The following is a 15379-nucleotide window of genomic DNA, read 5'->3' as shown; positions in this document are numbered from 1 at the left end:
GACTGCATTAAAACATCTTATGGGCTCCATAAATATATACACGTAAAATGTACCCACAAATAAAGAGATGTGTGCAAATGGTAACCAGAAAAGAGTAGCAGTAGCTTACTTAAATTAGACAAATAGACTTTAAGTCAAAAACTGTCAAAAGAGACAAAGAAGGACATTTTATGATGATAGGGTCAGTTCACCAGAAAGACAGAACAAATATAAATATATGTACTTAACATCAGAGCTCTCAAATATATGAAGCAAACTTTGATAGAATTAAAAGAAGTAGATAGCAACACCATTATAGTAGGACACTTCAGTATTCAACTTTCAATAGAATAGAACAACCAGACAGGTGATCAATAAGTAAACGGAAGACTTGAACAGCAATGCAGCCCAATGTATTTAGCAGTAATGTACGTAACACTCGATGAAACAACAGTAGTATGTGCATTGTTCTTCTTCTTCTTCTTCTTCTTTTTTTTTTTCTGAGATGGAGTTTTGCTCTTGTTGCCCAGGCTGGAGTGCAATGTCATGATCTCGGCTCACTGCAACCTCCACCTCGCGGGTTCAAGCAATTCTCCTGCCTCAGCCTCCCAAGTACCTGGGATTACAGGCATGTGACACCGCACCCAGCTATTTTTGTAATTTTAATAGAGATGGGGTTTTGCCATTTTGGTCAGGCTGGTCTCAAACTCCTGACCTCAGGTGATTCACTTCCCAAAGTGCTGGGATTACAGGCATGACCACTGCGCCTGGCCTTCATTCTTCTTAAGCATACACAGAACATTCTCCAGGATAGACATGTGTTATGCCACAAAACAAGTGTCAACAAAGTTAAGATTGAAATTATACCAAGTATCTTCTTTGACCACAATAAAATGAAACTAGAAACCAGTTGCCAAAGAAAAACTGGAAAGTCCACCAATTTTTTAATGTAGAAAATGTTTAATGTAGAAATTAAACAACACACTTAAAACAGCCTTTGGGTCAAAGATAAATCACAAGGAAAATTAGAAAATATCTTGAGAGAAATCAAAATGTAAGCACAACCTACCAAAACTTATGGGATTCAGTGACCTCAGTCTAAGAGAAAAGATTATGGTGATAATGACTGATCATTATCACCAAAAGAAAGATCTCAGATCAGCAACCTAATTTTTACAGCATGGAACTGGAAAAAGAAGAACAAATAAAGTCAATGTTAGCAGATAGAAGGAAATGATAAAGATCCGAGCAGAAATAAATGAAATAGAGCAGCAGTCCCCAACCTTTTTGGTCCCGGGGACCAGTTTCATGGAAGACAGTTTTTCCATGGACCATGGGTGGTGGGGGCGCAGCAGGGATGGTTTCGGGATGATTCAAGTGCATTACATTTATTGTGCACTTTATTTCTGTTATTGTTACATTGTAATATATAATGAAATAATTATACTACTCACCATAATGTAGAATCAGTGGGAAAGAAAGCAGAGCTTGTTTTCTGCAACTAGACGGTTCCATCCGGGGGTGATGGGAGACAGTGACAGATTATCAGGTATTAAATTCTCATAAGGAGCACGCAATCTAGATCCCTTGCATGTGCAGTTCACAATAGGGTTCACCCTTCTATAAAAATCTGATCTGACAGGAGGTGGAGCTCAGGCAGTAATGTGAGTGATAGGGAGTGGCTGTAAATATAGATGAAGCTTTGCTTGCTTGCCCACCGCTCACTTCTTGCTGTTGTTCCTAACAGGTCATATACCTGCTTAGGGACCCCTGGAATAGAAAATAGAAAAGGAGTGAGAAAAAAATCAGTGAAACTAACAGTTTTTTTTTTTTTAATTAAACATCAACAAAATTGACAAATTCTTACATAGGCTAAGGAAAAAAGAAGAGTCCATAAATAAGTAAAATCAGAAATTAAGGAGGAGGCATTATAACATGCCACAGAAATAGAAAGAATTATAAGAGAATGCTATGAAAAGTATGTGCCAACAAATTGGATTATTTAGAAGAAATGGATAATTTTCTAGAAATATACATCCTACTGAGATTGAATCAAGAAGAAATTTAAAAAATCTGAAAAGACCTATAGCTAGTAAGGAGATTGAATCAATAATAAAAAAACTTTTCAACAAAGAAAGCCAGGGACTAGATGGCATCACTGGAGAATGCTCTCAGTCATCTAAAGAAGAATTAACACCAGTTCTCAAATTTACAAAAATTTTAAGAGTAGGGAACATTTTCAAACTGATTTTATGAGGCCAGTTTTAACCCTGATACCAAAGGCAGATCAAGATAGTACAAGAAAGAAAACTATAGACCAATATCCCTGATGAATATTGATGGAAAAATCTTCAATAAAATACTAAGAATTTGAATTTAACAGCACATTAAAAGAATTATACACAATGTCAAATTAAGATTTATTTCTGGAATGCAAAGATGGTTCAGCATGAAAATCAGTCAATGCAATGTACCACATTAACAGTGAATTACAAAATCCATATGATCATATATCAACTGATACAGAAAAGCATTTGACAAAATTCAACACTCTTTCTTGATTTAAAAAAAACCTAAAACACTCAACAATCTGTGAATAGAAGGAAACTATCTCAACATAATAAAATACCATGTATGAAAAGCCCATGACTGACACCATACCGAACAGTGAAAAACTGACAGTTTTTCCTCTAAAATCAGGAACAAAGCAAGGATGCTTATTCTTTCCATTTCTATTCAACATAGTATTTGGAAATCCAGTTAGAGCAATTAGGCAAGAAAAAGAAATAAAAGGCATCTAAATTGGAGGGGAAGAGGTAAAGTGATCTGTTTGCATATGGCATGACCTTATATCTAAAAATCCCTAAAGATTTCACCAAAAACTGTTAGGACTAGTAAATGAATTCTGCAGAGTTCCAAGGCACAAAATCAATACACACAAATCAATTGTGTTTCTATTAGTAATAATGAAGTAATAATGAACAGTTTGGAAGTTACACAAACAATTTCTTTTACAGTAGCATCAAAGAGGATAAAATACTTAGAAATAAACTCAACCAAGGTGGCAAAAGAGCTGTACCCTGACTCCACCAAGGAGGCAAAAGAGTTGTACACTGAAAAGTACAAAATGTTGCTGACAAAATTTAAGAGACCGAAATAAATGTAAAGACATCTCTTGGAAGATTTAATATGCTAAAAATCCATACTACCTAAAGCAATCTACAGATTCAGTACAGTTCTTATCAAAATCCCAATGGCATTTTTTGCATAAATAGAAGCACAATTCTAAAATTAATATGGAATCTCAAGGGATTCTCAGTAGCCAAAACAGTATTTAAAAAGGGGAACAAAGTTGCAGGCTTTACACTTCTGGATTTCAAAATTTATTACAAAGCTATAATACATAACGAAAACAACGTTAGACTTGCTTAGACACATAGGCCAAGGGAACACTAAATAGAGTGTCCAGAAATAATCTTTTGCATATATGGTCAAATGATCTTTGACAAGTGAGGCAAGGGCACATACTGGGGAAAGGACAATGTGTTCAACACATGAGAAAACTGGATATCCAGATGTGAAAAATAAGAAAGAAAAGTTTTATGCTTAATTCATATTATATATTATATATAAAAATGAGCTGAAAATGGATTAAAGACCTAAAAGTAAGATGTAAAACTATAAAAATCCTAAAAGAATACATAAGGGAAAAGCTTTACGACATTGAATTTGGCAGTGATTTCTTGATTGTGATACCAAAAGTACAGGCAACCAAAGCAAAAACAGACAAATAAGATGATGTCAAAGTTATAAAGTTCTGCGCATCAAAGGAAATATCCAGCAGAGTGGAAAGGTAACCTACAGAGTGAGAGAAAATATTTAGCAATCATATATCTGATAAGGGGTTAATATCCAGAATATATGAATCCTATAACTCAACAACAACAACAATAACAAAACAATTAAAAATGCATAAAAGAGTTGAGTAGACATTTCTTTAAAGAAGATATAACAATAGCCAATGAACATACGAAAAGATGCTCAATATCACTAGACATTAGAAAAATGCTAATTTAAACTACAGCGAGCTATTGCCTCATCATTTAGGATGACTACTTGAAAAAGAAAACAAAATAACAAGTGTTGATGAGAATGTGGAGAAATTGGTACCTTTGTGCACTGTTGGGGAGAATGAAAAATGATGCAGCTGCTATGGACAACAATATGAGGTTCCTCAAAAAATTAAAAATAGAACTTCCATGTGATCCAGTAATCTCGCTTATGGGATATATACAAAATAATTGAAAAGAGGATCACAGAGACGTATTTGCACACAAAAAATAGGGTCACAAGGAGATATTTGCCCATCCACATTCATAGTAATATTTTCAATAACCCAGAGATAGAAGTAACCCAGATGTCCAGTAGCAGATGAATGGATAAAGAAAATGTGACAGACAACACACATAAACACACAGGACCATATTCAACCTTAAAAAACAAGGAAATCCTGTCATCAGCTAAAACATGGAGGAACTATGAAGACATTGTGCTAAATGAAATGCTTTGGTCACAAAAAGACAAATACTGTATGATTCCACTTATATGAGGTATCTAAGAGTCCAACTCATAGAAACAGAAAGTAGAATTGTAATAGTCAGGGGCTGGTGGGGAGCAGGAAATGGGGAGTTGTTAAATGGCTACGGTTTCAGTTTTGCAAGATATGAAAGTTCTGGAGATTTGCTGTTTAACAATATGAATACAGTTAATGTTCCTCAATTATACACTTCAAAATACTTAAGATGGTAAGTTGTGTATTATATGCTTTTGACCACAATTTTAAAAAAAGAATAAAAGAAAAAAAGATAAAATGTGATCTATTGGTCACTTTTACATTTTTAAGGTAAGGTTTTAATGTCAAGTTGACTTGATTTCCATTGTATCTTTAAATTCAGCCAATTTTAGAAGTAAACAAGGAGGGGTCCTCTTATATAATACTGTTAAAAGATTATCAATGATCTGTCTCCTTAAAATTTTACACCTGTGTTGATTTGTACTTAGATTCTCTTTTTGTGGCATACTATTTAACTGTTTTTAATTAATTCTTAGGGTACATTTAAATTCAAAGCAGAAAGCGACCTTTTCCTTGCTGAGCATCACAAACTTTTATTGTACGATGGGAAACTCTCTAGTGCCATTGCATTCACGTACAATCCACGGGCTACAGATGCCCAGCTTTGTCTTGAATCATCTCCTAAGGACAACCCTTCAATTTTTGTTCATTCACCACATGCACTCATGCTCCAGGTACTAACTGTGATCTTTTAAGAACATTTATAATGGTAATTTTTGATGTGTTATTGAGATGTATTTGGTAGCTTCTGTTAAACACATGGAATGTCACTTTTTAGTGTTTCTGCATTTATTGTTGTGCCTTATTTTTAATGTTTTGGAAAAGACATCATTGAACTCTTTACTGTGTTTTTAATCTTACAAGGATGTAAAGGCAGTTTTAACACATTCCATCCAAAGTGCAATGCATTCAATTGGAGGAGTACAAGTACTATTTCCACTTTTTGCACAATTGGATTACAGGCAATATTTGTCTGATGAGGTTGATTTGACTATATGGTGAGTGCCTTTATTTGTTTCTTTAATTTGCTGTGAGGGTTACTTTCATCACTGTTGAGCTATACAATATTTTGCCTTTCAGGTTTTGTTGTAGAATCAAAATAATTTAAAGAAACTTGTGAACTATAAACTGTATTACAAGTCCATATTAATTATGTCAGTATTAACTTAAGTTCTTATTTATCAGTAGGAAATATGGAAACTGTAAGAAACACAGTAAATTGGTTTTAGAATAACATTATAAATGGCAATAATGGGTTACTCAAAAATAGATACATTTTTTGTCTAAATTAAAAATTTTTTTTTACTACCCATTACTCAGAATGCAATAAGAAATTTTTAATTTCTGAAATATTTTAAATTATTTGGTAAATGGAACTTAACTTTTCATATTTTAATTATTTATTACTGATTGCATTTATGTAATTGGAAGCTAAAAATTTTAATAGTGTCATTGAAGTGAATTAATCTTTTTAAAAAAAATTAGATTGTACATTTAGCACATTTTTGTCTCTTGTGTTGTAGTCCTGAGTCTAAAAATGACAAAGGGATATCAATTCTACGGTAAGTCATAAAATGTGGGAAAGGAGTCTAAATTTCTCATGGCTATATATTCTAGTGAAACTGCGTATAGTGAAATTATTGTTTCATTTGTTGCTTGAGAAATTTAAATACTTTTACATTCTCTCATTTTGAAATTCTCTCTGATTTTTTCTTTTATACGTAACTTGATGTCTACCACCAATGTGTATAATAATGGTAATTGTCCTGATTATTTTCAGGCAACAATTTTTTTTAAAAGAAAAAGTTATGAAATCTGGTATTTGTCAACTCATATTTTAAAAAGTATAAAATTAAATTACCCTGACATATTAATACTTTATAGAATTATTTTGTGCCGTGTTCTAATAGGGCTTACCTTACAGTTTTCCTTCCTCCCTCCCTCCCTTCCTTCCCTTCCCCTTCCCCCTTCCTCCCCTCTCTGCCCCCTCCCTCCCTCCCTCCCCTCCCCCTCCCTTCCTTCCCCCTCTCCCCCACTTCTTTCCTCCCTCCCTCTGCTCTCCCCCCTTCTCCCCTCCCTCCCTCCCCTCTCCCTGTCCCTCCCCCCTCTCCCCTCCCCCTTTATTGAAATTGCTGGCAGTGAAAGCACTGATGTGGAGGAGGAGATTGGCTGCCGGTCATGCTTTCTCTCTCTCTCCCTCTTTTTTTTTTTTTTTTTGTGGGACTTCTCTCTGAGAAGGCAGTAACAACTGATCTTATTCCTTTCCCTTCCGGGGATCTTTAAAAATTGTAGGTAGTAGAGCATGGTTGTAGCCCCTATTCAGTTTTAAAAGTGTTCGAGACTGACTGGAGAATTACAATTTTGTTGTTGGGATAATGAACAAACTTTTTAAATTAGTGTTCAAGGAGCTCAAGTTTGCCACCAAGTTAACTTTCTCATCTTTCTCTTCATGTGCCCTCTGCTCCATTCAGACTAGGCAAGTCTGGAGCCCTAACATATTTTGAGGATTTACACCTTACTCTGTTGGCTCCACTGTCTTTTCTCACCTTTTGGCCCCTAATGCTTCAAAGTTGAACATACTTGCTTATCTAAGTTATATCTATTCTTTAAGGCCTTAGTATATTTTTAATAAGTATTTGTTATTGGTTGTTTTTGGAAGTTGCTCATTTTTCTCTATATCATGCACATTTGTCATTGTTTCTATGTAATTCACCTATCAATGTGTTTGAGATAAAGTATATGAAATAAATATTTGAGTAACTCCTAATCCTACATTAAAAATCTAGTTCTGATGTAATGTTGGGAGCAGTTTTAGTGGAGCTTCAATTTCTTTGAAATGGAGAACTTTTTATTAAGGTGAATGGAAGGGTTACATCTATCTAACCTAATTTTAAAAAAATAGAATATGTTTTTTTAATCATCGCCTTTTTAAAAAATTCTAGTTCAACCTTGCTGGCCTTTATCATGGAATTGTTGAAGAACTCAATTGCTATGCAGGAGCAGATGCTTGCCTGTAAGGGCTTCTTGGTAATAGGATATAGCCTTGAAAAGGTAAAGTATGAAATATTTTATGTTTTTGATTCTTAATTTACAGGCCATACATTTGTTCTCTAAGTGGCTAAGGAATTCTGTCTGCAAGAATGTCTCCTTGGTTACAGAAAATTACCTAAACTAAAATAACATTTTGTTGTTTTACCTTGCCTCCATTCCTCTATCAAACAAATGTGATAGTGAGCTTCATGGCATCTTTAACTTTGAGCATAATTTGTGGGCCAGTTTTTTTCATGGTAGGGATAGCCTGTAATTCACTTACTTTGACTTGAATTTGTAGTAACATTTGAACTACTTTTTTTGCAGTCTTCCAAATCGCATGTCAGCAGAGCAGTACTTGAACTTTGCCTTGCATTTTCAAAATATCTGAGTAATCTGCAGAATGGGATGCCCCTGCTCAAGCAATTGTGTGATCACGTTCTTCTTAATCCTGCCATATGGATTCATACCCCAGCCAAGGTAATATATATCTATATATTGATAGTGTTTTACTATCTTTGCTGTTTTTGTGCCTGAGAAGAGTGATAATTAAGAGGATTTTCTTTTTTTATGTACTATTATACAAGACTTCAGTGGATTGCTTTTTTTGACTGAGCATCCTTTTTTATTCTTCAGGAAAAATTGCAAAGTGTGTGTGTGTGTGTGTGTGTGTATGAATATATACAAAGAATATATACATACATACAAAGAATATATTCTTTGTAAACAATATTATTTTAAAAGATACAGGTATAGTCTTTATTTTCTGAAATTAAATGAAAGTTTTATTTGGGAGAGACTTCATTTACTAAATATAAATCAAATTAGACAGTTTTAATGTAATTATTAATGTTTCCTAGTAACTGTAGCTTTGTTCCATTGTAAATATCCATATATATTTTTTCTTTTTTTTCTGTTTCTTAAGAACTCACCCTGCTCCTGCTCTCTCTCTTTTTTACTTCACACTTTTGCCTTCCAACATGATGAACTACTGAGTTTCATTCTTACAGGTACCACTGAAATGTCACTTTTTCCTTGAAGGCATGATATACTAGTCTCATGTAATCATTTTAGTTTCACATTAATTCAAATTATAAAAACATTTGTACAATTTTTTTTTCAGTTTTGTAACAACAAACCAATTAGTTCTACGTGAATGTAAATGAATTTGTGATAAGGTGTATGAACAAAATCTTTAATAAATCCTAGTGTTGTAATACATTGTCCTAAAAATTCAGTAGTGGCAGTATTAAGCATAACTTGAAACAGAACATTTTATTAAATTGCATAATTGTATCCATCTTATCTACAATTTTTGTTAGAAGTTGTGTTTATTTCAAGCCCAGTTTTCCTCTCTCCCCTTCTGCCTTTTGGCCTACTTGCAGTGTGTATCATTGTTTAAGTTGGAATAGCACCTACTTATTCTAGCTGTCAGAAAAAAGTCTGCAGACTTTTTTGCTTTTCTAGAGTCTTAATATCTTATTTTCAGCTGGTCTTTTCAAATGTTAAAGAGAAAAACAGCGGCTGACTCTGATTGCCATTTGGAAATAATCAAAAGAAGCAGCTGGAGGTTGTAGCTTTTTATCTCCAGGTCAAATTTGACCTCATTTTCTTCCATGACGCTCAGTCTTACTTCTTTTTAAGGATTGTTTCAAGTTACTTTTTAAATCTTTTACTAGATACTTTTTTGTCTTACTAATCAGCATATTTGTAAGGCTTTGTGTCTCTTTTGATGTGGTCAGAAAGCCTCTTCTTAGATACTTAGTTGGAGGGGAATAAAAAAAAATTCATCTTATGATTTTCTTAGTTTCCTAGTATTATTATACCCTATTTCTTATCTTCTACTTTTTAGTAACTTTCCTCAATTTCCTTTTTAGAATTTGCAGTTGAGTTGATAATATTAGCATTTTCTCCTGTTTTAGCCATCTGCTTTATGTATCCACAAGGGGTTTTATCTGCTTTTATTTTATTGTAAAGACAGTCATAAAAAAGGGCAGATCCAAATTTTGTTTGACTTGAAGGTCAAATGTTTATCATGTGGGAAATTTTTTAAGAATAATAATACAATATAATGCATACAAAATTAGGTTTAGGGTCTTGGAAGAAACATTTATAGATCAGTGGTCATAAAGTTTAAGCTTTATCAGCTTCATGGTCAATCCCCCTCTGGTTAAAAGTTGAAGGTCTGGATGTGTGGACGTGAAAAGCTTTGCTTTTGGAAAAGGGAGCTACCAGCGATTTATAATTTCCATTTATCTTAGATCTGCTCAGAGACCATCTTTTTAATGACCTAGCAGGAGAGATGAATTTTCTTGTCTACCATGGTTCTTCGTTTACTCAACAAATATTTGTTGAGTGACTACTTTATGGTGGGCACTGTGGATATGGTGATGAGCAAGATAGACTTGATACTTGCCCTCACAGAATTTAGATTTAGTGAGAAAGACAGATGTTAACACACAATTTGTGTGGCTATTGGAGTACATAATGAGTGAATGAGGGAAGGTTTATTCATAATTAGCATATGAGTAATCTTGAGGTCTTTCATTCATCTCTATATGTTGCTACTAAATTCTGTTTACTTATTTTTTTGACACAGGGTCTCACTGTGTCACTAAGGCAGGATTTCAGCTCACTGTAACCTCCGCCTCCCCAGCTCAGGTGATCCTCCCATCTCAGCCTCCTGAGTAGTTGGGACTGAAGTTGTGTACCGCCACACACAGCTAATTTTTGTATTTTTTTGTAGAGATGATGTTTTGCCATGTTGCCCAGGCTGGTCTCGAACTCCTGGGCTCAAGTGATCCACCTGCCTCAGCCCCCCAGAGTGCTGGGATCACAGGTGTGAGCCATCAGACCTGGCCTCTGTTCATTTTTCTTTTGCCACAGTATCATTCTCAATAGACTGACTTTCTCCAGTTTTCCATTTCTTTGTCTAACTTATCACTATTCTGCCAGAATTCTAACATGTTCTTTTCATGGCCATGGCTCAGTGCAACCTCGAACTCCTGAGCTCAATCAATCCTCCTGCCTCAGCCTCCTGAGTAGCTGATACTGCTGGTGTGTACCACCATTCCCAGCTAACTTTTTAAATTTTTTTATAGAGACTAGGGTCTTGCTTTGTTGTTTAGGCTGGTCTCGAACTTCCGGCCTCAAGCAATCCTCCTCTCTCAGCCCCAGAAAGTGTTGGGATTACAGTCTTGAGCTACCAAGCCCAACCCAATATTTTCCTAACATATGACTCTTATCATTTCTTAGCCCCAGAAGTTTTAATGGTTTCCCATTGTTCTCAGAATGAAGTAGTCCTTTATCTAAGGACTTCATGTCAATTCTTATTTCTAGATTTTCTAGCTTAAAAATGGAAATATCCTCAGTGGATAGGGAGGTACCAAAGGGTTTCCCTACAGTGGTGGTTCTCAGTCTTGACTGCTGATAGAATCAGTTGGGGTAGGCTTTTAAAAACAAACAAAAATAGAATCCCACCACTTCCTCTGCAGATTCTGATTTCATCAATCTGGTGTTATCGGTGGAGGGCGTCCAGGTTCTTGGTGTCTTGAACAAAGAATTGGATAAAATGCACAAAGCAAGGAAGAATGAAGAAAAGCAGAAATTTATTGAAAATGAAAGTACACTCCACAGTGTGGGAGCAGGCCTGAGCATAGGGGCTCAAGAGCCCCGTTACAGAATTTTCTGGGATTTAAATTACCTCTAGAGGTTTCCATTGGTTGCTTGGTGTATGCCTTATGTAAATGAAGAGGATGCAGTAAAGTTACAAAGTCATTTACTCGGTGTATGCCCTATGTAAATGGAGAGGATATTTCCTGTCATAGCTGTAGTGTTTCCATTTGATTTAGTTCTAGGAAGTCCTTAGGTTCGCTGCCTGCAGACCCTATTCTCCTGCCTCACTGGGATGGGACTCAGGCATCAGTATTAAAAAAAAAAAGAAAAGTTTTCCAGTTATTTTAATGTGCAGTCAAGATTCAGAACTGTTGTTCTAACTCTAGGGAAACCTTTATTTCAACCATCATTTTTCTTGCTTGAAATTTCCTCTTGTATTCTGTCTGTCTATTCTACTACTCATCTTCAAAGCCTATCTTAATGCCTACTTTATTAGTGAAGCTTTTCTTTTCTATTTCAGTTTATCCTGTAATAATTTATCCGTCCTCTGAATAATATTTCATAACTCTATGTCACTCAATTACATATTGCTTCACGACTTTTTTCATGTTTTGGTAGGCATATTTATTATCTTTGATTTGTTTTGCTTAAATATAAGTGTATTTTTTTATCTTTTCAACTGTATTTCAGCTACTTAGGGACAGCACACGTGCCATTGTATTTCCATGATACAGTGTTATGCATGTAGTTAGATGTAAATATTTGCTAAGGGACTGAAATAACATGGTTAAGAATTTGAGCCATGTGATATTATCTCAATGACAAGTGGATTGGGCCTATCAATTTGAACAGCAGTAGCTACATCAAAATAACATTTTGCAGCAAATCAGTAGATCACAATGTATATGTATGTGTATAGATACATATATGGTTTTGTGAATTACAATGATCTTCCAAGCCCTGCTTTTAAGTGGTTCAGAACCTGCCACTTTTTACCGTGTTAGATTTATTCATTGACACTCTAATTCATTTAGCCTTGATTGTTTATTTGTAGGGCACCTGGAAGATAGGTACCTACTTTTTGCTCTCTAAAGAAATCCCTAGGTGACATTGAGGTACCTTGCAGGTTTGAAAAGGAAAATGCCCTCATTGTCCAGGAAGGTAACATAAATGTTCACTTATAAATGATCAGTAGTTTGGTCTATGGTCAAGGGAAGAATATATATCCTATACTTACAGTTGTTCAGTTTATAAAATATACCCTCTAGCAATAAAATGAAAAATTCTTGATTTCAACGTGAGAGTAGAGCAAAAGCAGTCGTTATTTTTGCTGCTGTAAGTAATGGAGTATACTTGATGAGTTTCAGACCCATAATTTCACTGAAAAAAAAAATTTCTTTTTTTTGAGGCAGGGTCTCACTCTGTCGCCCAGGCTGGAGTGCAGTGGCGCTATCTCGGCTTATTGCAGTCTCTACTTCCTGGGTTCAAGCGATTCTCTTGCCTCAGTCTCCTGAGTACCTGGGACTACAGGTGTGCACCACCACGCCCGGCTAATTTTTGTGTTTTTTGTAGAGACGAAGTTTCACGATGTTGGCCAGGCTGGTTTTAAACTCCTGACCTCAAGTGATCTGCCCGCCTCAGCCTCCTAACGTGCTGAAATTACAGGCGTGAACCACCGGGGTGGGCCAATTTTTTGTTAAGATGAAATGTGCAGTGGTGGGGTGGCACTTGTATTATTTCTTTCTCTTACATGTGAAGAGGAGATATTTTGAAGTTAATATAAACATATATAACTTCTTATATTTTTTAGACTATTTACTTATCAGTGAGATTAGTAGAATCCTTTCCTAATTGGGGGACATGATATACATGTTGAGAGATTATAATGTTATGATTAAAATGCTAGATTGGAATGTTTCTTGTAATGAGCTACCGTAACAGAATTCTGTTTTTCTAATATTCTTCAAGGTAAGCTCTATATCTTTTTCTGTGGTTTTCTTTCTTTTAGTTTTGTTCTATTTATTTTTTCCTTTTGAGTTACTAGTACTTTTTCTTTTGAGTCATTTCAGCTCCTGATTTTCTGCAAATGTTGTATTTGAAAGAAATTCTAGCTTTTTCAAACAACTATGCATAGATAGCATAAGTCTATTATAAAGAAGTTACACATGCTTAGGAATAATTGCTGGTTGCTAAATAGGAATCACAAAGTTATTTTCATAGAATAATGCAGCAGAAAGTTTCCATATTTGATAATGCTGCTGTAAAAGAAGAAATTACCTGGTTTGGTTTTATAAGGAGTATGTGTGCATGTGCTTGTGTGTCAATGAATATGTGTTATCTAACATGGATATTATTATCAGGCTCAGCATCTTACTTTTTGGAAGAAGCATGGGGAAAATAAAACAGCCTGAAAGTGTTACTGGAAACAGATAAAATGCTGGTGGGGTTCTCTAAGTTCTTTATTTTTATTTTGTAGGTTCAACTGATGCTCTATACTTATCTGTCCACGGAATTCATTGGTACAGTCAACATATATAACACCATTCGGAGAGTTGGAACAGTGCTTCTCATCATGCACACGCTGAAGTACTACTACTGGGCCGTGAATCCTCAGGATCGAAGTGGTATCACCCCAAAAGGATTAGGTATATAATTTCTGTCTGTGTATTATTTTACACAAATGCAAATCAGGATTCAATTTTTCTTTTAACCAGTACTATCATATATTTGGGCAGTTTTTCTATATTCCATTATGGCAAAATTTTATTTTAATCTCATTGATAATGTTAATAGTTTGTCCTAAATTGTGGTTTCTAGAGTTTAATAACTTGCTACTTGTATGGAAGAATACTACTTTTGCTGGTGTGAGTTGTTTGGGGAGCTAATATGACTAGGATGGTTGTTGTAAGGCACTGAAAATGCCAAGAAATTCTTAATTAGTTTTTAGTAGTTGATGCTGAAATGGATTGTCACAATGAGATTCTTTGAAAATGGTGTTTTGGGAATATGGTGGTTTCTTACAGAAGTAGGAGTTATCTGCTTCTCTTAAAGATATAATGAAATTACAAAATGTTAGTAATTATTATTTTTTTTTTTTGAGACAGAGTCTCGCTGTGTGGCCCAGGCTGGAGTGCAGTGGCGCAATCTCGGCTCACTGCAAGCTCCGCCTCCTGGGTTCAAGCAATTCTCCTGCCTCAGCCTCTCCGAGTAGCTGGGACTACAGGCGCCCGCCACCACGCCCGGCTAATTTTTTTTGTATTTTTAGTAGAGACGGGGTTTCACCATGGTCTCGATCTCCTGACCTCGTGATCTGCCCGCCTCGGCCTCCCAAAGTGCTGGGATTACAAGGGTGAGCCACCACGCCCGGCCTAGTAATTATTTTCTTACATGATGAGGACTAACTTCCTGAAAGGGTAATATTCATTCATCATGTCCAGCAGTTCATATAAGGGATCAAAAGTGGCTCTTTTGGTTGTAAGTATAGCAGTCTCCTTGGAACTGGCTTTCATCAAAAAGGGAGGTAATCAGCTCATATAAACTGGCAGTTCCAGATACAACTTGATACTGGTATTCTGAGTATGACCGTAGGACTGAATTTGTCTCACTGCATTTACCAGTTCTTCTGTGTTGGCTGTTTTCACATATTCGCTCTTTTTGTAGTAGCAAGCAGCCAGTCCACTTTCACATCCATAACAACTTAAATCTAGTGTAAGAGCATCTGCCTATATAAAGTATTTCCAGTGAAAGTCTCTTTTAGTCTCTGTTGCTCATTGGCTTTGATTGTATCATGTGCCTATTTCTGTGGTGGTAGTTGCTCTGATTGCTTAGAAATGGAGGCATCCCCTACCTTGAAAGACATTGTCTGAAAGTGAAGATGACTTCAGTCACTTGGTAAAAATTAAGAGCTGTTGCTTGAAATTAAGAAATAGATGCTGGAGAGTCAATAACATACATTCTGATTGCAGTAAGAGGCTTCGGTTGTTTAGTGATTTACAAAGATTTTCACATTTGCATACTACTTTTTATATCACTTTCAAAATAAGCTTGGTTTAGCCTCAGAGAATCTGGTATCTGTAATTTAGCAAGCTATGAACTTTTTAAGCTGGCAAGGTTGTGGTACAT

General features: G+C 35.4%; 1 protein-coding gene across 3 annotated transcripts in view; it reads left to right on the top strand.

Annotated features, from left to right (window-relative positions):
• The window catches only part of LRBA (LPS responsive beige-like anchor protein), a 765281-nt gene that overhangs the window by 106458 nt on the left and 643444 nt on the right, over window positions 1-15379 (top strand). For all 3 annotated transcript variants that reach the window (XM_030816230.1, XM_030816232.1, XM_030816231.1), the window contains exons 10-14: window positions 5089-5286; window positions 5477-5610; window positions 7555-7663; window positions 7970-8122; window positions 13734-13902. In XM_030816230.1, the coding sequence (XP_030672090.1) occupies window positions 5089-5286; window positions 5477-5610; window positions 7555-7663; window positions 7970-8122; window positions 13734-13902 (763 nt within the window). The remainder of the gene's footprint in view (window positions 1-5088; window positions 5287-5476; window positions 5611-7554; window positions 7664-7969; window positions 8123-13733; window positions 13903-15379) is intronic.

This window comes from Nomascus leucogenys, chromosome 7b (genome assembly GCF_006542625.1).
Source record: "Nomascus leucogenys isolate Asia chromosome 7b, Asia_NLE_v1, whole genome shotgun sequence".
NCBI classification, from domain to species: Eukaryota; Metazoa; Chordata; class Mammalia; order Primates; family Hylobatidae; genus Nomascus; species Nomascus leucogenys.
This window is presented reverse-complemented; position numbering and strand designations above follow the sequence as displayed.